The 23291-nt window shown below is 36.4% G+C and overlaps 1 protein-coding gene across 1 annotated transcript in view; it reads right to left on the bottom strand.

Annotated features, from left to right (window-relative positions):
• Positions 1–23291, bottom strand: part of TPP2 (tripeptidyl peptidase 2) — a gene marked incomplete at its 5' end in the record, with an annotated part of 49541 nt that overhangs the window by 6372 nt on the left and 19878 nt on the right. Inside the window, 11 exons of the mRNA XM_029961002.1 lie at positions 3836–4043; positions 5358–5488; positions 6333–6429; positions 6528–6679; positions 14153–14191; positions 16102–16180; positions 16385–16629; positions 18465–18602; positions 18873–18969; positions 20986–21086; positions 22719–22835. Coding sequence (XP_029816862.1) covers positions 3836–4043; positions 5358–5488; positions 6333–6429; positions 6528–6679; positions 14153–14191; positions 16102–16180; positions 16385–16629; positions 18465–18602; positions 18873–18969; positions 20986–21086; positions 22719–22835 — 1404 coding nt within the window. The remainder of the gene's footprint in view (positions 1–3835; positions 4044–5357; positions 5489–6332; positions 6430–6527; positions 6680–14152; positions 14192–16101; positions 16181–16384; positions 16630–18464; positions 18603–18872; positions 18970–20985; positions 21087–22718; positions 22836–23291) is intronic.

The raw sequence follows: 23291 nt of genomic DNA, 5'->3' as shown, positions 1-23291 counted from the left end.
TATTATTTAATAATTGCAACAAATACAATTAGGGCTAGCTTTTACATCACAAATGATACGGCCCAGAGATTGTACAAAGAGCGATAAGAAGGGTAGTAAGAAAAGGTAACACATACTTCTAGGATACTGAGGGGAGGAAAAAAAAAGATATCACTGTTAGATACTTTATTCCCCAAGCTAACAGCCTGGAATACTCCACGTGCTAGGAGTCAGACCCATGAAAATGGTTGAACATCTGACTCCTAATTAGCTGCCTAACTTGCTATTGGCTATAAAGATGTTTAGGAGAGTAAAATGCTAAAACGATTTCTCCTAAAACATTTGTAGGGCTGAAATATTTAAAAACCTGAAAACACTCTTAGAAAAGTGTTTGAATCCAGCAACACTAAACTACCTAAAAAACCTGTTCTAGTGTCCTAATGTTGTTACCTATGAAAACAGATTTGTATAATCAATTACTTCATTATTTAAGCAGTTGATTAAAATATATCTACATGTACAAATCGTTAAAATACTAGATTAAACAATATAATGTGTAGATAACATACTGCAACTACTTATTAAGAACACTGAGGTTATAATGTTTACAATTCACAGCAAACGAAAAAATTGACTCATTTTCAAGAGAGGGAAGGCAATTAAGGGAATCAAGTATCCAGCAGCAAGTTTTTGGCAGTGACTGAATACAATCAGCTGGAAGAAACAGCTGCATCTAATGGTGCAGACAGTACTAGGAAAAATAATGCAGGCTAAAGATGTTTAAAGGACAAGATGGAAAAGTCTGCACCTTTTACTTGTTTTTAAATGTGACTTTAGGTTTGTCCCCAACAGCTAATAAAAGTTGAGGGGCATTAAATTATACAGATTGGTCATTCCCATTAACAAACATACAACATCCTACTACTCTCCTGTAGCAGCTTTGTTTAAAACTGAGGATTTTGGTCTACAAAATTTAAAGCTATGTTCTAGGTAAAAGAAAAACTGCACAACTTATATTCCATTACTGAAGACCCTACAGTGCTGTCATAAACATGTCAGCATAAGCAATCAAATGCTGCATAAAGCTGTCTCAACTAGAGTTTACTTGAAATGCTTTTGTGTACACAAGGGACATAAATATTTTCTTTCATGTTTCATTTAAAATGAACCTTCAGAGAAGAGCTGAAAGTCTGAACAAATGCACTTACTATCAAAAGGAAATTTACTTCCCTACACATTTGCTACAATACAGGGAACAAGCACAACATTTCCATGAGAAACAGGCAATTCAAGGAAACCAACAAATGCCCTGTGGCCACAGAGGTGCAACAGCTGCAGAGGAGAGATGAAACAAGTGACAGTACTTGGTTTACTAGAGGGTGAGCAGAAGCACACAGAAAAGTGATGACATTCCTGATTCATCTCTTTGTTTTCAAAAATTTACTTAGCCTTTTAATTACTGACATCTGGATGTAATTTGATTGGTAGAAAACTTAGAACTAAAAACACTTAAAGCAATGTTTCTATCTAAAGCTCTCTATATATACTTGAATGATCAGTGCAGTATTCAAAAGCCTTATTTCCATGCTTTCTCATCCAGGTGTTCCATCTTTCAAGTGCCATGTCCACATACAGAAGAGGTCCACATTTTAATTTACTACACACTGCTTTAGAATATGCTGGTTGCTTCTTGAGGATTCTCACTGAAGGACATTCATACAAAGTCTGTCTCCTGTCTGACTTGACTATTCCACTCTACCCTTCCTTCTCTTTCATTTCTGCGCTGGTTTTGGCTGAGCTAATTTTCTTCATAGTAGCTGGTATGGGGCCCTGTTTTGGATTTGTGCTGGAAACAGGGCTGATAACACAGGGATGTTTTAGTCATTGCTGAGTAGCACTTGCACAGAGTGAAGGCCTCTCACCCCACCTCACCAGTGAGCAGGCTGGGGATGCACAAAGAGTTGAGAGGGAACACAACCAGCACAGTTGACCCCAACTGACCACAGGGATATCCCACACTGTATGGTGTCATGCTCAGCATATAAAGCTGGGAGAAGAAGGGGGAATAGGGGAGATTTGGAGTGATGGTATTTGATTTCCCAAGTCACAGTTACATATGAGGGAGCCTGGCTTTCCTGGAGATGTCTGAACACCTGCCTGCCCATGGGTAGTGGCAAATGAATTCCTTGTTTTGTTTCACTTGTGTCACGGCTTTTGCTTTACCCGTTGAACTGTCGTTATCTCACCCTGAAAGTTCTCACTTTTACTCTTCCAGTTTTCTCCCTCGTTTCACCACAGGGGAATGAGCAAGTAGCTCTGTAGCTCTCCTGACCATCAATCAGTTTAGATTTCAAATTGAGTAGTAAAACCAAGAGGAAAAAGAAGACAAACGTACTACATAAACAGGATGGAAATAATTTCCATACAAAATGCTACAGAAATGTAAAACAGTTTTGTTGGCTTTTCAGTACCAATTTAACAATACAGCAGCATAATTTTCAGAGCAAAATCTGAATGTGCACTTAGACAAATCCATACTTAAGCCACTCAAAGAGAAAGGTTCAAGTTCCTAATCTGTAGAACTCAAATCAGTTACTTATTCCCGACCCAGAGCATTCAGCTCAACAATACCTGGAATCACTACATGTCTTGAAAAAAAAAGCCATTAACAAAGAGTGATAAACTCCTAACAGAATGTCTATATAGGCATTTTTCCCCTGAAATTCTATCAGCTTTAAAAAATAAAAACCAGAAGACAGAAGTAAGCCAGGAGTTACTATACTGGAACAAAGTACTCCATTTACAAACAGATAGCAAGAAAATTACGTACCAAGGAATATGATTAAAGCACAAAATCTGCTACCACAGAATATTATAATCAGTTAACGATTAGGAGAGGTATGCTGAAAAGATGTATGGGTACAAGGGCATACACACTAAGCGAGAGTGAGCACCATCAAACTTCTTGTTCAGGCCTCCACCTAAAGCATAAGTTCTTACACGGAGTTTATTTACTGCCAAGGAAGTTAAATGTTTTGGGGCTTTTTTTTTCTCCACTTTCAAAGTTTTTCTTTTTTAACTACTTGAAGTGCATTTGTAATTTTACTCAATTATAAACAAATACATTGGTCACTTCATCTTCTACTAAAACAGTCACATGTGACAGCTACGTACAGCAACTACATAGCTCAACAGCCAAAAATACAAAATCATAACCTTTATAAATTAAAAGCTACATAACTAATCACCTACAATGACTTTTTTTTCCTTCTGGAATAACTGTCTTGAATGAAGCAGACAAAAAAAAATTCAAGTCTCAGGATCAGGAACCTTGAAATGTCAAGAAAGTCTGTGCTAATAAAAACATAAGTGTAATTATTTCCAAGGGATTCTTCCTTTACCTCTACAGATACTACTGACAGCAAAACACAAAACTTCTCTTGTCCATGGTGTGGAAGAGACTACAGCATGCAGGACTGAACAGAGTAGGGCTGCTGCACACTTCTATGTGCACAGCTACAACAGTGCAGAGGTTAATCAAAAATATTCCCTGGAAAGTACAGAAAGAAGCAATTCAATAAAGCAAGTAGCTTTTTTATGTAAATCTGGTACTGTCCTATACCCTTCCCTTAACCTCTACATTCATATGCACAGAGATGGGCTTACCATGGATTTGACAGGCTTGGCAAAATCTGTGGAAAAAGGTCATTTAGGAAGCACAAGATATGGGGACAGCATGAAAAAGTACAAGGGAGGAATGTACAAGGTTGTGCACACAAAGGTGGTGCATAATTCCAGGAGAAACTATCAGAAAACCCAACATGCAAAAGAAAAAAAATCCGTTCTGGTCTCTTACCTTGCTGTCAAAAAGATCAGTCCATTTTGTTGTTTCCCAGAATGTCTCTGTCAAAACTTCTGAGCACCTCTCATGATCCTCATCTTTGCCCTCTGTATCACTGGAAGCAGCCCCTTCTTGGGCCTGCAGATGAAGCAGTTGGTCAGCCAGTGCACTTCCTTTTCGACAAAGTGCATCCACTAAAGTACTCTTCTGTTTTTCCATTTCACTAGAAAAAGAAAACAGCATGAAAAAATATTTAGAATTTTTGCAGATACCTCATTAAGAACAGAATCAGTGCCAACTGAGTTTACAGTAGTTAGTATACACAAAATGAAAATAAGCACAAAGATAATTTTTAAATCAAGGCTAGTTACTATAACTTAAAATAATCGTAAAAAATTACCTTAAGACACTGTGCATTACAGAAACTCAATCATTCTTCTAAGTCTGAAATGCCTTTGATGTCTTAAGGCAAGGGCAACTCAGACTTCTAAAAGTAAGCCAGCATTTAGATATACAGTTTTATAGTTCCTGGCATTATCAACAGAGAGAGTTGAATCCACCACTAACATAAGCAGATACAATTCTGCTGACTTCAAAGGAATTGCATCCATTTAAAGCACCATTGAATCTGGTGTTTAATTTCAGATGTTAGATTCAACTGCATGACCTAATGGGTCAACTTACCAAGAAATGTTTAGAATGAGGTTTATTATGTCATGGTTTTGCTTTTACAACAGCAATTCTAAAATTACCCACAAATCTGAATTCAGGATAGCCAGAACAGATAGACTAGATTTACAACTGAAATACACTATTTTAATATTAATATTAATTAATATTAATCAACAAATATGCATCTCCCATGTCGAGGGCCTAATCTTCAAATCTGCTGCTCTGTTCATGACTAAAACAGCACCATACTACGTCCAGCAAAATCCACCACTTATTCTCTAGACTAGGATGTCACCTTCAAAACAGTGTCTCCTTGGAGATATATATATACACACTGGTAATTAAGAGGAATAATCTAAAACTAAATAAAAACAATGAGTCTCAAAAATACTCTGAAGCAGAAGTATGGTCATCATGCTTATCACAAATAAAATCTTTTGCAAGCAGTTAGTTCTTTGGCTGATGTCAATTTTGTCTTCAAATACAGATCTGAATGGTTGCAAAAGATAAAGAAAAGGCATGTAGCATTCAAAACACACACTTCTACTAATATTCTGCTGGTCCCTCTGATCTTAGATTGAGCTTGATACAAAAACTTAATACTCTATTTTTCTGATACAATTAAATCCTAAAAGCACCCTCGTTTATTTTATTGAGTAAATGAAAAATTGCAGGTTTCAGTGTTCCTGCATTCTGGAGATATAATAAGAAAACACAGTAATTGTATAGTCAAATTTGAAATTACCTATGTCCTAAAAAATACCACAAGTTATCAAAGTTATAGTAATTCAAATTTTTATATGCAGAGACAAAGTACACAGATTACAAAAATAGGATGCAAGAAAATTATTTACTGGTTAGGTACTTTTTTATAGTAGTTGCATCAGGCCTGGGATCAGTCTTCATGGCAAAATATACTGCTAATGCTGTCTGATCAATATGAGAGATTACAGTATTTGCAGCTGCAACAATTTCATCTAGTCTTTTCATTCGTTCCTAAAGGAAGAATAAAAAAAGATGTTCAGCTCTATGAAATCACACCGCTTCACTGGATAACACACTACATTAGGATAACTGCAAAGTTATGCAGAAGTAATGCTAGATAATTAAACCTGTTGTTTTCTCCCCTTTCTCCAAAGTTTGCTTAAAGAAATCTGGAAAGCTTGCAAGATTTCCTGCATACGTAGTCCATTTTACTGAAAATAAGCAGTGAAAAATATGAGGTCGGTACATGGAAAATGCAGAGTTTATGGAAAAAAAATCACCTTTCAGTACAAATCAATACTCTTAAATAATGGTAGTAGTTATTCAATTCAGAAATAAATTTAAAATCAGAACCAAATGAAAAGAAAAATATTCAAGCTAGTGGCATATACACAAAGGTCTTTATCTTCAACATAAAAAACCTCAGATGCAAACTTTTCTGTTCACAGTTCTCATTTTTGAGGACAGATTCTGGATTTAGCTGTGTCATTTCAGGGGATTACTGTCCTCAGTTGTCTAAGCAATTCTGCCAGAAGAAATTACCAATCCAGTAGAGGAACAGATTGGGATGTGTGTTTTTCTCAATAACCACCATTCAGAATAATACTGTTGTAGACTAAACCAGTAAGGAAATTTACAATTTGTTTAACCGAACAAGGAGTTACTGATAAGCAAACAGTATAGTTAAGCATACTTTCACCCTGCTGTGGGATTAAGTAAACCACCACCAGCTCAGGAGGCAGTTGTTACTCTAATTAGGAATTTCTGCTTTATAGTACTGAGTACAGTCACTTCAACATATATGAAGAAAGACATGGATGTATTGAGACATCAAGTTTAAGAAGTGTTAAATAACCTTTTCAGAATCCAGCTGATGAAGTCTTGCAACATATAATGGAAGATGATTAGGAAATGCTTCTTTCAACTCATTATACATGTCAGTGGTATCTAGCCTAGAAAAGAGGAGGATACATCATGAAAGTACAGATTCTAAATATTTTTTTGAATTTCAAGCTGCTTAAAGCTTGTGTAGTAAGGACAGTAGACATACTTAGTCATCCACTGTATTTTTAGATCTCTTAAAGCTTCAGCAAATTCTTCTTTTACGTCTTTTTCTTTTTCCTGTTCTTTTTCTTTCTCTTTGCTGCCATTTTTACTCTTTGATGGTGATGGTATCAGATGATAGTGAACAGTAAGGACATCCTGGAGGTGGGAAAAGAGACACATACTGAAAGGGATACAGTACATTTTTTTCTGATGCAATATAAAAGCCAAATCATAGCCAGCAACTACTCTGAGCTACACATACAACGAGTAAAGATTCTGAGAGCAAAGTTATTAGATATTAAGAATTCAGGAACTGCTTTAACTTTTTATTCTAAGCAATGCAAGGACATAAATATTAAGACAGCACACTAGGTGTAAGAAAAGAAAGCCTAAAATTTATGAAGTTTGACATTTTTGTATTCATATAATTTTAAAAGGTATTAGTTAGGGAATAAGAAACATGGAAGGGTTTTTGTTTATAAAAAAAGCAAATAACTTGGATAAAGGCAAAGGAAAAGAAGACAGTTAGAGATCCTATCCTATAAATCTGGAACTAAGTAAATTAATAAAGATGACTGATTTCTAAAAAATATCACAGTAGGATAAACACGAAACATGTCACAGGATATACAAATTTATTCCACCCAAGATATTATTTCTTCCATGTGCCTACTGAATTAGCTGATGTATCTACAGTCAACTGCTACAGACTTTCCAGTTTCATCTGTACATGTGCTCAAATTAGTCATCACAACAGCAAGTTTTTTTTTAAACATTATATGTTTATACAAATATCACTATAGTTTGAGTTCATGCTATACTAGTCAACAATTACCATAAGAAAATCACCTACAGCTAACTCATCTTTGACCATGCTCTGAAGTCCTTTTCCCAAGGCAACTTACATATAAGTTTGCAAATAAGCTAGCATTAGATTTCAGTCACTCATTCTAAAATATTACAACTGCTGGGGGAGGCTGTTTTGTTCTTTTTTGGGGGTTGTGTTGCAATCTTTAAAAAAGCTTTTCCCTAAACAGTGAGGGCACATGTCCCGTTATGTTACATATAAGATGTTTCGTAGAAGATCATTAAAGTTTACATCCTCTAGATACCATTACTCTGTTGCAACATTGTGCCAAATATTGAGTTGCATGCTCAATCACTGTGGCAATTTAATTATTCTTACCAATTGTTCCACAATACATTTGTGGGAATGCTTCCCGTAAACCATGTCAGTGTTGTGGAATAAAATGAAACCTTGTGCACAAGATGGAGTTATTTAAGGTTACTTAAATAGCAGGTAAAAGGGTGGCTATTAGAAACTGCTATGCTGTCATGGGTTAAGATTGGCCCCCCCTGAGAGTCGGGGGCTCAGAGGTGATTGGGTGCCAGGGCAGTGTTCCCTGGAGAGCCAGTCACCACTTGTCTTGTTTGCTTCTGCTAAAAAATCATATATACACAGCACCGGACGCCGCTGGCAGTTTCTGTTGGTGGCTGCTGCGCGTAGGTGTAGAAGGCCAGGGGGTGGCTGGGCTCTTTCTTCCCCCTCCGGGGGAGAGAGGGGAGCCCTGCGGCCCCCCAACTCGGCCTAAGGCAGAGTTAGAGACAGCATTGGAGTAAGTGTGTGTTTGTGAGGGACGTGACTCACAAACAACTGGTAAGCGAGAGAGAGAGAGGCAGGCCTTGCGGCCAGGCTCTCTTCTTCTTTCCCCCCTTTGCAGCCAGGCTGCAGAAGGGGGCTGTTTTTCCCTCTCACTGTTTAGTGGGAGTGGTGCAAGGCTCAGCATTGAAGCAGAGCCAAGTGGATGGGTTGATAACGAAGGAGACGGGCCAGAGAGAGAGAGAGGCTCAGGAGTTGCCCTGATGAAGTTTGACCAGGGGCAGCTGAAAACTGACTTGCAGGACGCGTATGTTGATAAGCTACACTACAGCAGCCTACAGAACTGAGGTATGAGACTGAGAGAGAGAGATCACACAGTAGAAATGACACAGGACCAAGGAGAAAGGACTCAAAGCTACCTTCTTGGACTTCATGAGGAAGGAAGGACTTCCACAAACAGCTGGAGCTTGGTGAGGGGGGAGTATTCGGGTCCCCGAACACTCCCACGAGAGAGAGACTGGTTACTTATCAGCCTGAAAAGGCTTTTCCTGGACTAAAGTTAAAAGGAAAAACTTCGAAGGGACTGACAGAAGTGTAATAATATATATATATAGTTGCTTTTAGTTTGTACAGTATATTTATTTGTGTAAATAAATGTAAATACTTCCCCTTTCCCCTATAGAAGCCTCTGGCCTGAAAGTTTTCTCTTTGGTGTTAGGATAAATTATGGGAAGGGGTGGGGAAGCCTGGAAATTGGATTTTGGATTTCTAATGTGGCTCAAACTGCCACATTGCAATAATGAACTTGAACACTACACTTGTGAAACATTCAAGGACATTGATGCAGAAAAATTTTATTTGAACTGATAATTCAAACAGACCAGTAACTTGCTATGTGTTATCGAACACGGTACTGGTAACAGTCACATCAGTATTCCCTTAAAACAATTTTTCAAGCTACTTAATATGTAATCATAGAACAACAACACTGACATTTAAATACCGTTTTTTTTAAAGTAGTTTAGACAACTAATCTATATTAAAGGAATTCCTTCACAGGAATCATATAAAGAAAAAAAATAATATAATTACAGGATAAGAATATAATAACAGGGATATAAAGAATAATTCCTTCACAGGAACTATCCCTCACACATGCATTTCAAATATGAAGCACATGACCAGTCAGTACAGCTATTTAGTACTCAGTACTCAGCAAGACCTAGGCCAGAGCACAACGAAAGAGGTCATGGAAGTAAGCACATGCAGGAAGGTACAGAGGTCAGAAACATGGTAGGGGTTCACTAAGGTAAAGAGAACAGTAGAAACCAACAATGTAGCAATGTAGTCCATTAAAACAAACTAACATTTTAAGATACCTAACAGGTTAAGCACAAAAATCTGAATGAGTTTATCATGTTTTCTAAAAGATGTCCTCTATTGAGACTAATATTTTCTTAAGAAGGAAACCAGCCATTCTCAGAAACATTCTTCCCATAGTTCAGGATTTCCCTCTTGAAAGCCCTTTTTGATCTTACTTGGCAACTATTTTTGGAGTTACGTATCTAAACGATCTCTGCATTCTCAAGCCCTCTCTATATGAGAAGGTTCTACTATACTACTCTGGTTTAAGTTTCAAACGAAGCATAACTGGATTAACAAAAACCCACTTATGTGGAAAAACACTTTCACTTAGACAGACTAATTCTATGTAGCTAAACCATTAACAGTAAAATGTCATCTCCCCATTCTCTCAGCAAGATACTTTTGGTCATGAGATTCTGCAAGCATTACAAGCTATGACCACTGAAAGGAAATCAATGAGCTTCAGACACAGGCACCCTCCTATTAAAAGAGCTTAGAGAATAAGAGGTACACTCTTTTACACAGACTTCAAACTTATTTCATGGGATAAATAAAGTTTAGGTGCTTATAATATTTAATTACATATAATTTAACTATAACAAGACCGTAAGATGGATTGAAAGCTTCTTTCTCTATTCTATCTGCAAACACTAGGATCATTTATAAAACCTGGCAACCCCCTGGATATCAGAAGATCTCAGAATGGCACTGTCATTGCCATCAAAGAGACGTTCATCATTAGAAACTAAGGAGAAGAAAGGCAGTTCTTTACAATTCAGCACTTCAGTTGGTTTTCTTATTCAAACTTCCCTCTGAACAGAATTCCTAGAATGGTGTACTGATTTTACATACACCTATAAAAAGATACAGAACTGCAGACAGATAAAGATAGCAAGTGAGAATATTATCCATTGAAAAAATACTTTAAATAATCTTTCAGATTAATGCAAAATATGCTTTTTGTTTATCCTCTAAAAATTAGTGGAGTATTAAAAACTTTGGAAGTAGATAGGATATGCACTTTGGTCAGTGTACTCAGTGTAGTTTGGTAAGTCTGAATTTACTTTTAACTAGAACTACAAACTGCATCCATAAACAAGAACAATGTGCTCAAAACAATCACCTCTCAAAAGAGCTTAATTAACTATTAATTTTGCTTCAAGATTTTAATTTTTAAAGATTTTTGTCTAGTGATTCAATTTCTAGTCCTTTATGTGGAAAACACATATGAACTACTGTTTTCTGTACTTCAAAGCATCCACAGCAAAACTAACTACAGGCAAACAGCTCCTTCAAGAAACACATCCCAGGTCTCATTTTTCATTTAATATGCATCTGCATATTAATACAATTCTGCATACACACAATTGAATGCACATATGAAATTTGAATCTGCTTTAAGATGCATACAATTTGTGCAGTGTTGCTTATTTTTATGATAATACTCTAATTTAATGGAAAATTAAGATTCTTAAAGTCATCAGCCAGGCTTACACAAGATTTTATTAGGCACATACTTCATCCTATTTTTGAAGGCCTCATGATTAAACAGGGATAGTGTCTTAATGCTCAAAGGAAGTCACCCTTCATGTTTGACTTCACAATGCTATTTATTAGTCTCCCATTTGTACTTATCAATACCTGCATAATGCGTTTCTTGCTTTAAATCAGAGGAAAGAATGGCAGAACAGGGAGAAAGATGTAGAAATTTTCTATCCCTTGGCTAGTTGTTACATATTGCTGTTCAAAAGCTGCATTATGTAAAACAACACAAAATTATTGTTACAGACCAGAAAAAGTCAATGATTTGTTTTTCATTCTAACTGGGTTCTGGACTAAACTTAGAGACAAGGGGAAAAAGTAACCAGATTGTAACTGATTTAAAATCAGTAATTGTAAAAACAAAGACACCTGCTTATTGCGTAGAGAGAACATATTGACATTTTTGTCCAAGTTATAAAAGAATTCACTATCTTTGAAAAACTAGGCTGCTATTTCCTGGCATAACCACAAACTGCTTTTATGCAATACAGAGAAGCTGTTCAAACTGGGAGGACTGGGTGATAAACCAGAGGATCATGCTGCCATCCAGAGGGACCTTGACAGGCTGCAGAAATGGGCTTGCAGGAGCCTCATGAAGTTCAACAAGAAGAACTCAAATAGAATAAATCCAGGTACAGAACATGCTGTGGGGCAGCCAGCTGGAAAGCAGCTTGGCAGGAAAGGACCTGGGGGTCCTGATGGACACCAGGTTGAACATGAGCCAGCAGTGCCTTTGTGGTAAAGAGGGCTAATGGTATCCCTGGTTGCATTACACTCACTATCAGCAGGTTGAGGGTTGTGATCCTTCTCCTTTGCTCTGCAGCAGTGAAGCCTCACCTGGGATGCTTTGTCCAGTCCTGGGCTCCCCAGTAAAAGAGACATGTGAATCTACTGGAGCAAGCCCAGTGAAGGTCCATGAAGATGCGAAAAAGATGTGAAACAGCTGTGACTGTTCAGCCTAAAGAAGGCATTTAGGGGGTGTGGAGCATTTGGGGATTGAACTCCTCTATCTGTGTAAATACCTACAGGGAGAGAGTAAAGAGAAATCCAGACTGTCTTCAGTGGTGCATAGTGACAAGACTGGAGGAAATGGCCATGAACAGAAACACAGGAGGTTGCCTCTGGACATCAGGAAACACTTTTTCACAGTGAGGGCATAGGCAGGGCATAGGTTGCCCAGAGAGGTTGTGTAGTCTCCACCCTTCAAGATACTCAAAAGCCGTCTGGGCATGGTCTTGGGAAACCAGCTTTAGGAGACCCTGCTCAAGCAGGAGGGTTAGACCAGATGACCTCCAGAGGTCACTTCCAGCCTCAGCGGTTCTATAATTCTGTGAAAACAGAAGTACTTTCAAACAACCAGAAATACTTGCTCTGGATCTCTCACAGTGTCATGCTCATGTGTGCAAGCTAACAAGTTCCATCCCTCCTCAACTAAAAAAAAAACCAAAACCCAGAAACCCCAAAACAACAAGAAAATCCTTCCACAGACCAGTCATTGGTACCAAAACAAAAAAACCCCACACATAAAATAAAAATGTCACATGTAAATTAACACTCCTAATCTTACAAGAGGGCCTGGACTTGTCTGTGAAAAATACGGAAAGTCTACACATACTTTTTTGATCAACTGTGTCACAAAAAAAAACCCAAAAAACCCAAGTTTTCTGTGCTGGAAAACATTTTACCTGCATGTAAACTTAGGACAGGGTAGGGTAAGTATTGAAACTTGTAAACTAGGAAGGCCTTGGAGTTGTAATCTCAGAAAAATGCATTAATTAATAGAGGTCTTACAGAACAATGCTGTGAAATGCATTGTGTTTTATTTATTTGCTGCTAGTACACTGATGAGTAATAGACAGAAGTAACAAGAGCAGCGGTTTTTATTTTGACTTCGAGTGGGTATACTGCTCAGTATATCTGAACACAAATCTCTGTTCAAAAAAAAAAAAAAAAGAAAAAACCCCAGAACATGAAACCTCTAATCTGTTTAACAGGTTTTGTTATGCAAATTAAATTATGAGTAGAGTTTAACTCCCTTGTTAGAGATTCACTTTGTGAAGATTTTATACCCTATTCATCAGGAAGCCATGCATTCACTTACTAAAAGTGATCTGCATTCACTTACTAAAAGTGATCTGCATGATTTTCAGATATGAAAATAAAATTCAGCAACGTGCACTAAAATCCTTCCTTGTAAAGCCTAATCACATTCCCACACAGTTATTACACCAAAACCAGAGTAAGTTAGCAGGTTCAGTTATAAATTCACTGTTAACAAAATAGCAGAATGTGGCAACAGACTGAGTTATCCATGGTTCTCAGATCTTATTTCTAACAAGAAAAAACCCAGTAACCTTATAAAGGTAGTCTAACGGAGTATTCTTTGCATTCTTTTAATAAACTGTTTCACACTCTGACTTCTGGTAGACTATTGTATTACCTGATGTAAAAATACGAGAAAGCACAATATTAAACGCTGCTGTATTGAAAGTCACTCACCCCCTACCTAAAATATCTTATATGTACTCCAAAATTCATTCTGTAAATTCTACTACCTGCTACACAACTGTATAAACTCTAGACTGTAACAAAATACATTCAATTTAAGTAGAAACATGAACAAAGAGACTTTTCCACCAAGTCCATCTCACCTAAGGAAAATATTGCTTCCTACAGTATGTTTTTTATGACTGTAATGAAGCCAACTCTCAATTCAGTAGATTGGGTATAGAGTTAGATATTCATTTACTCAATTCTATATCAATGGGTTAGGTTCGTAATCAATTCTCAATATGCAGACAGAATAGGCAGAAACACTTGCCTCAGAAAATCTAGACCACAAACACTTAAGATTCCTGAATATTTAATAATGAGAAAAAATACAGGCCACTAATCACCACATGCATTTTACACCACTTATTGCAAAAGTATACACATGCTCACGTGCCTCCCAGTGTTTTGTCATTCTACCAGTAAACATACGTAAGGTGCTGAAATAAATAATTCAGGTCTAAGTAGGTAGATAAAGGAGACAAATTAAAAACCAAGACTGGTAGACAAATTCTTTAAGTCATATGCAAAAAGACTTAAGCATATCTTTTTCAAAAACTAACATTCAGTACCTTTTTAAATTTTCCTTGTCGTTTTGCTGCAGACTGCCCCTGGGAGTTAGAATAACATACTGTAAGAAAACATGCACACACCACACAGGATGGAGACACCTTCTCTGTACAATTATAGTCATACTTTCAACCTACAGATTGCCAACTTTTAGAGTCACATCTATGTTCAAACATGCTCTTAAAGCATGCTCTTTCATGTTTTCAAAATTAATAAAACAATGCATCATTGTGTATACAGTCCATTCCTCCTGTAAGATAAGCAAGTGTTGTTAACCACTTAGCTTCAATTAATAAATTACAGAAATTGAGTCTCAGAATTTTAGTTTTTAGATTGTTGACTGTTTACTGGCATTGTTGTATTTCATAATAAATATACAGAAATTAGATACATTTTCCCTTACCTTGCATCCACCTGCTGACTTAGAGACAACTTTGCTGCCTAGTCCTCCTTTTTTGTCTCCTGGTACATATTGAGATTCACTAAAGGCAGCAGAAAGTATCTGATGCTATTTGATACCATCCTTTTTCCAGTGAAACATGACCATAACAGTAATGCCTTAGACTATGACATGAGACACGCCTCAGCTAGAACTTCTCTCCGAGAAAGAAATTTTTCTCCATCACATGAAATTTGACAGGCAGTATCTACCTATCTCCTACTTCCTATCACAGAAACTACTGTACATAGCCACTTAGTCTGGTTTTAAAATAAAATGGGCAAGAATCACAACCAATAGTTCAAGGAAGTGCAAAATTCTAGTTAGGGAAACTATACTACACTAGTGTAATGAATTTACCACAGATTTCATAAAAGCACACTTACAACCTCACAGGAATCACAAAGAAATAATTAAACTAGGTATTTTAGAGTTCCTAGTTACTGGATTTTTCCTCACTGATATGTAAATTCTCCTGACAGACATTATCTCACCTGCAGTTATACGCAATCTGCCCCAAAAGTACTAGCTACAGCCAAATCAGACTGAATGAACTAAACTTTTATGCTAGACAAGATGTAAAGGTATATGCCCCCCTATACAGAAACCTATTTTGTATGAAAACATACTCTAATTTCATATATATTGTTCAGCCACATCTAGCGATATATAGACATAGATCAACTACCTTTTAAGTACTAACAATCACCAGGATTGACTAAAATTTAATCTCAGGTATGACATCTGTTTAAAAATAGCTAGGAGAATCTTCTAAACACTGTACCACCAGATACACAGAAAATAATTGTGCTTACTACAATCACTGTTGCACTAGAAAGTCATACAAGTTAAAAACCATTTTTTCACAGGATGTTGCATTATGAGCAAAAGGACCCTACAGTTGTTTTTCTAGCATCACACACAAAGATCTTATCTCTTGCTTTGAAGCATACAGTCATACTAGTGGTTGACAACATCAGTGTGTAGCAGGTAAGAACATCTATGTACTTGAGCCAGTAAAATTCCTACTACTTGGTAACAGTAACACGTAGGTATTTAGAAAACACGTATTTTTGCTCAAAATTGTATGCATGCAAGGAAGAGTATAGGTGCTTGTTACAGAACCAACATGCACAAAACACTACAGATGCATGTATTTTTCATTCAAAAATTACAGTAAGTTATGGAGTTATAAAAATCAATTTTAAAGGCTCCGTGCCAACAAAAAAGCAGTTGCTCCTAGAAATAAAAAGGTTTCAGAGTGAAAGAACTAGAAGACACAATTTGGAAAATGCAACTAAATTTGAAATTAGAAGATGAAAATAAAATTAGAGATACTTAGAAACTATGCTGACTTTATAATGAAACAACTGCTTCTAAAATGCATTATATATTATCAAACCTAACGCTCTTTAAAGTAATAAACCCATACAATACAATACTTCCTGGCATGCCATTCACTTGCTACAAAAGTTTCAGAAAAAGAAACTGTCATCCATCTCATATACTCACAGCTTTCTTTCCAAGTTCTGTTTTAGATAGTGTAAGACTTCCTGCAAGATAACATCCTGGTCCTGCTCCTTTAGGTATTCTGTTCAAAGAAAGTAAGTTAAGTGTTAAAATCAGGTTAATTAAGGTTCCATGAAAACTACAATGAAGAAGCCAAATAGTGAAAGAGCAACACAAGAGGAATTACCAAGCCTGAGTAGGTAGACACTATTCAAGTATCATTTTAGTTAGGTGCAGAGGCAGCTGGTTAGACATAGATGGGAAAAACAGGACTTCAGTAACTTACTTGTCATCAGGCAGAGATGTAACAAAGAATGGCTGACTGTGTTTTGGTGGTAACGTCAAACTGTTGGATTTCTTCTTCCCTAAGAGAGCAAGGCTATGGTTTTCATAAATATCTAAGCTCAAGGTACTAGACAACCTGTGAGAAACAATAAATGGAAGGTCTTTGATGCGATCCAGTTCACTGTTCTGTTCATGACGAATTTGTAACCGAATAGTGTAATCTCCTTTTTCCAGTTTCACAGAATACTGAAAGAAAGAAGTTCTCATAAATGTCTGGATTAAATATTTCACCATTCACAAAAAACCACAAACCCCAGAAATAAAACTGTCATGTTCTTCTTGATCTATATAGCTCTAGCCATTTAAATATATTAGATTGCTTGGTTTTGGAATCTCCTGAAAACAGAGTGCTTTCAAGACAGGATAGCAGCCAAAACATGTTTTGTACTGAGGGAAAAAAAATTAAGTTTTCAGACCACTAAACAGGCACAGATCAGAATTCCTGTTAAGCTTTCAGTTCAAAACCTCTGCAGGTTTGCCTTGATACACTTTCAGTGTACTATGTTTGGGTGCTCTGGGTTGAGATCACAGAACATTTCCTACTGTCTCAAATACCACCAATTTTCACACTGAGGGACCCAGTATTCCTGTGAGATCTATGGCTACAGTTTAAAGAGCTGACAGACTCTTTGCCCTGAGCTTGTCACTCAGTTAAAAATATGCAGATAAATAATCTCCATTTATTAAAAAAAAACCAAAACAAAAAACAAACAAAAAAACCCCAAACAAAACTAAGAATCCTCTCCCTCCCCACATCAAATCACCCAAGAAAAAAACCTCCAGACTATCAAATTCTTAGTTTTGAAAACATTCTTTCATTTCAGTCAATCTAAAAGGGCAACAATGTGGATGTTGGGAGCAGTGGCATGCTAAGTTTCCTTTCTGCTGCTGCTGCAATAATACAAAAGGCAGCCCCAAGAGGAAAGGAACAGTAATTCAGAACTACCCTGCTCCCAGAATATCCCTCTCCTAGGTTAGGGAATCATGCTTTCTGTTGCTATTTCTTCCTGGATTAATTAATTTTGAGTTGCTTTAAAATTGTCCCATGATGCACAATACCACAGAGTTACAGCATGGTGGTCCACCAGGTGAAAGTAACAAAGTACTTTTTCTAGAGTTCTAGATTTTATAGCATCTTAAAAGTGCAGGTTAAGGAATAGAAGTTTAACGCAATTTCTGAAAGTAATTTATAAACATTAAAGCATGTCTTTTGAAACTATCTTTTGTACACTTCTGGGATGATCAATCTATCAAAATAAACATTTATTGATGAAGTTCAACTGGATTTTAGATTAGTAAAAAAAAAGTTTCAAAACCATAAAACCATGGAAAATGTTTACATCTTTTTTTTTCCTTCTTTTTTTTTTCCTTTTTTTTTTTAATTCCTGCCTACTTTCCCCATGATCCAGACACACAAACTTTTAAAGCAGTAAGATTTCCACAGAGGTTATAGTATCTACAAGTGTTGTGCAAAAATCTCCCTTTGAAAAATGGAAACAAGAAGAAAACCATGCTGAAGCATTAAAAGCTGTTTGGAGAAAGTACCAGCACAGAAAACCACAGCCTTCATGGATACAGAAACCTCTGATTTAACAGCAGACAAGTCAAACTACAGAAAAATAATGGATTCTTTCCACCTCGCATAGAAAAGTTTACGGTATTGTCTTTGTAAAAACCCCAAACATAAAGACACATAAAGACAAGATTTTGAATTCACTTCTTGAGATTTTGAATTCACTTCTTGAGAAGTGCCTGTCAAAATCATAAGTTAACAGCTTTTCCTGTTTCTCCTTCCTTAAAAGAGGAAAAAAAATCATGTTCTATTTAATGGACACAAACCTATCAATTTTTTAAAGACAAATACATCACCATTGACTATGTCTTCTTGAGAACACATAAGAACATTGCATCTATGCATCAGGAAATATTAAGAGCTAACAGCAGGGCTAGGTGGTGAAAAAGAATGAAAATTTTCACTGTCTGCAGAAAACAGAAGGTAAAATATATACATTACTCTGTACCTGGTGTGGATAGGCATCTCCTGAACCCATTTGTCTTTTGTTCTGGTCAAAAATAATCCACAGCTGACTATCAAATTCAGATTCATACAACAATTCACAAAGAAGTGGACAGCTTGGAGTTACTTCTCCACTCTTAGGCTATTAAAAGAAAGGTCAAGGCATTTAATCTTGTACAGAATAAAACAAGTACAATCCTTATACACATGCTCTAAAAGACAACTGAACTGTGGCCCATTTCATGCAACAGCAGCTCTTTAAGTGGACCAAATCAGAATGTTGATGTAGAGTCCAGAGTGTGAATCTAGACCTCCTTTCTGACAGGAAGTTAGTTAGTTAAAATTAAGATCTATCTGGTTTTAGAAAACATGCTGTACTTATCACCGACTTTTAAAAAAACAGTTACCTTACCTGATGAAAATTATATGTCAAAATCATCTCATACAGTTGACGGTTATTTGGTAAAATATCTCTGGAACCCAAAGGTTTTATTTTTGCACTCACTGGTCTGCAGTTAAACAACAAAAAACAACAAAAGGTACTCTTAAGAAACATGTATCCTCTACCAAAATTTGTCTTAAGTAGAAGCATATTCTGAAGTACAACTGAATTCAGCAAATGCAATAACATCTCTTAAATATTGTAACTATCCAAGCAGCATATACTCCTCAGTTAAAATTAATATCAGTTCAAAAACAAGGTTTAATGACATTACAGACACAGCCAAAAAAAAAAAGAAGCCAATGTAGCAAGCGTGTCTAAAACTCAAAATAAAAGGTCATTTAAAAAAAAAAAAAAAGGAATACCAGACTCAGGTTTAGGAAACAAACAAACAAAAAAAAATCAGGTTACACTTCTAGTATCCATACTGAAATCAGCACTTGTATTCATAACAAAAAGATTAATGGTACGGCAATTAGGAGACAGAACAAACAGTTGACAATTCCTTGTTATAGAAGATTGTATCATAAGAGAATCTATAAGAGGCCTTGAGAAATCTGAGTAGTAATATAGAAGAATGTACACTACAGAGAGTGTATGTTAATTCAGAAACAGTTGGGAAAAGCCACTGCTCAGGGCAACACAAACACTTTAGACATTAAGCATCAAAGAATATAAACTAAATAATAATGATATAGGAAAATCTGAGCTTCAGAAATAAAGAGTAGCAGAATCACGGTGGCCTGGCATAATTTAAGTTTACATTTCATTCATTCAATCTGACAACCTTTAACTACATGATCAGAATTCTTCTCTAAGATTCTGCCAACTCTTTCACTGCCAAGAGCACAGACTAGTCACCCAGTAAGATGTGTATGCTGAGTCAGACCACGTGTCCATTTAACCCAGGTTTCCTAGTCTGGCAAACACTAGGTAGACTGCTGACAGAAGACTTAAGAACCGAGTAATACCACACATGATACACCTCCCTAACATTCACCCTGCCTCCAAGCATTTGAAACAAGAGACAGAATGAAAAGCCATTCACTGTTTTTCTTCTCTGTGTTATGACTCTTTAGTTCACTCAAGAAACACTATTCCTACCTTAATTTAAATGCATAAGTATTTCTCCATAGTTTACTTAATTGCAGTTCATTTACTGTCAGACAAGTGCCTTAAAGACTACAAGGACTTAAGAGCATCTCCATTTTTCAAACCAAGAATGAGGCAAAGCTATGTTAAGGGACTGTTTTATTTCCTCACTTAAGGCATATCAAATTGAGTATTTCTGAATATAACATTAGGTGACAAGTTCATTAAACAGTAAACTCTTAGTGACCTCAATTCCAGTTACAAGTATCCAAAACCTCCAGACAGAGATCCCAGGTCTCCACTGACAGGCCCAAATAAAGGAAAACTTTGGACTACTGAGCACTAAGAAATTGTCTGTCTCACATCTTAAAAGCACCGGTTAAACCACATGGCATTTTTTTATCCTTCTGAAGTGACCAAATGTAATAATTGCTGCACTGTTTAGGAATTTTCCAACAAAGCTTTTCCTCCAAATCAGTATTGCTGTCAAACTGACAACAAGATAAAAACAGCTTTCCACAAAAAATTCTGCACTAGATCCTACAAAAACACTTCTAATCAAGCAAGAGAGAAGAGTCTTCCCATGTCGAAACTGGGCAGGATCTGAAGCAGCTGCTTAAAAAAAAAACCATAAACCCAAGCCAACAAACAGTAGCACCAAATAACTCTACAATTTGTTTCTTTATGTATTAAAGTGCCTTTTAGATATTAAAAGGCATTTTACTTACTCTAAGTGTCTCCTTCAGAAGCAATGGAATATTTTAGTATTTTTTTTTAAATTAGCTTAAGGAAACTAATTTGTATGGAAAGAAGTCACCATAAAGAAACCAAAAGAGGGAATGCTGAAAAATTAATTGATGCTTCCAAAGCTACTTTGAATTTGACAAGAATATTGTTGTAATTTTGAATTTCACTGTTAACATGTTACTGTTTTAATCCTACGCACAATTAGTTTTCCCACTCTCCCAAAACAGTTCCCCAGAAACTCTACCTGAGCGTTTGAACCCAGCTTTTCAGATTTATGCATGGAGCAATATCTTCATATTTCAACAGGGACTGAACATCAAATCGTACGATGCCTTCTGAAGCATGCTATAAAAAGAGTATATAACAATTAGGCTTCTGTGCACTTATAATATCAGATGTGGACCACCTGTTATATCCCTCAAAAATATAACACAAGTTGTAATTATTTACACTTTAGCAAGAATACTGCATGATTTTGAAAGTATCACAAGTGCTTCTCTATTTTACAACAGTAGACATACCAGGACTTGCAAAACTTTAGCAAGTGGGGCTACAGTTTTATTTATATACTTAGATACTTATATTATTATAAGTATTTATATATATATATATATGTAATATATAAATACTTTGCATAGAAGTGACAAGTCATACTTTGAGCAAGGCTGGATTTTGTTTGCGCATTTGGGATGATTTTTTTTCAATACGTAACTCAATATATACAAGTATTATTCATCTAGAATATTAAAGCAAGTATTTTATTGTGCTTCTTAGGATTATTATTACAGAAGAGCTTAACTCTGCAAAAAAGAAACAATACTACACAGACAGATCTAGTGATGGGCAAAATCATTTGAAAACTTTCCTTTTAGCAGTATCCCGTGACAAAGACTATACATGAGCACTATTAAAATTTATTTTATGAAAGTCACCAGTGCTCAAAAAGGAAGAGCAAAACTGTTCCTATTCTCTCATTTTTAACTCTATTATTTATTTGACGTAATCCTGCTGGGCTGGGGGCAGCTGCTGTGCACACCACCACCACTAGATCCTTCTTTTACTGTTCTACTGGTTGAAGACCCTGGGACCTCAGCACATTGCACCCACTCTTTTTTCCCCAGTTTATTCAGCTCTTAGAGCCTGACTACATCTAAATTCACCCATGGGACAACTATAATTTGCTCTGGCTTTCAGCTGAAAAAAAAGAGAGGAGTCAGGATAAACTGGCATGGTGCTGCTTCATGTATGTATTTCCCTATCAGCTCTCGAAGAGCTCTCTCCTGAGCGAGGCAGTGTCAAGCTAAGCCAGCTTGCATAGGACAGCAAAAATATAGGACCAAGACAGAGTACTGTAACTATTATGACACTAACATTTTAAGCAACTTTTCAAATCCTTTAGTGTCACAGAGCCTTAGTCATCATGACACTGACCCATCCACTGTGCCTTCAACTGCCCTAAATGATGACCCTCAACCCAATCAGCTTGATGACTCTCAAGCTAATCTCAATAAAACACTGAACAGAAAATAAATTTTAATTAAATTTTATTCTGAATATGATATTGAGAGTATTGTCTTTTTAGCAATGTTTGCCTAGATATTCAAGTTCAAGAACTGTGGGCCCAGTGAAATTTATTTACACAAACACTTGCTAGTGTAAGCGTATTTACAATTTCAGCCTTTTAGTATGGTTTTTCTATTGGTGTTGAGTTTAGGGGTTTTGCTTGGGTTCTTTTCCTTTCTTTTCCCACTACTGATTAACAATGAAAAGGCAAAGAAAAAAACGCATAAATAATGGTAATGGGCATTTCTATGGGACTGAACGAACTATTTTGCAACTTTTAAGAGAGAACATGAACATCTCATGTATAAGATACTTTAACTCTTTCTAAATACAGTCAAGAAGGAAAAAATCTTTCTTTTTTGAGGTACCATAGGATTTCAAAATAATTAAAAATAAACACTCTGGAAAACTTACCATGTTTAGCTGAGGAGCAGCGCAAAGTACACCATGGAAAGAAATTGTGTAATTAATGCTAACATCACTAAGGCTTGCCCACCACCGAGCAACACAAAATTCAATTGTTTTTCCAGCCTGGGTAAAAAAAAGCACAAAGTTAGACTCAAGCTCCCATCTTCCTCTTCTATTGATCCCAATCCCCAACCTCCTTCTCCCAAGACAACAAAAACATCAAGAGTACAGCTCAAAAAAGACCTCTTATGTCCAGTTTACTCCAACGGTACAGATTTGCACCAAATAAGACATACTTTGTTAAAAAACACAAGACAGCTCCAAAAAAACCAGCATGACTGATGAATGCATCAGAACAAAGGGTATTGGGATACATCCTACACAGAACGGTAAAGCTTTTAAAGGTTACCTTTTCCTTTCTTATCCTTCAAACTAGGCAGACAGGTTAGGTCATAGATGAGTTTAACATATGTGCCCCAGAAAACACCTATTAGAAAAAGAGATCCCACTCCCTGCCTAAATAAGATGACATGAAGCTTGAGAGCTTTGGGTTGATTTTATTTTTGTCTGGTTGGTGGG

The sequence above is a fragment of the Manacus vitellinus genome, unplaced genomic scaffold (genome assembly GCF_001715985.3).
Source record: "Manacus vitellinus isolate BGI_N305 unplaced genomic scaffold, ASM171598v3 scaffold_2_pilon, whole genome shotgun sequence".
NCBI classification, from domain to species: Eukaryota; Metazoa; Chordata; class Aves; order Passeriformes; family Pipridae; genus Manacus; species Manacus vitellinus.
Note: the sequence above shows the minus strand (reverse complement) of the source record. Positions and strands in the feature narration are given on the sequence as shown.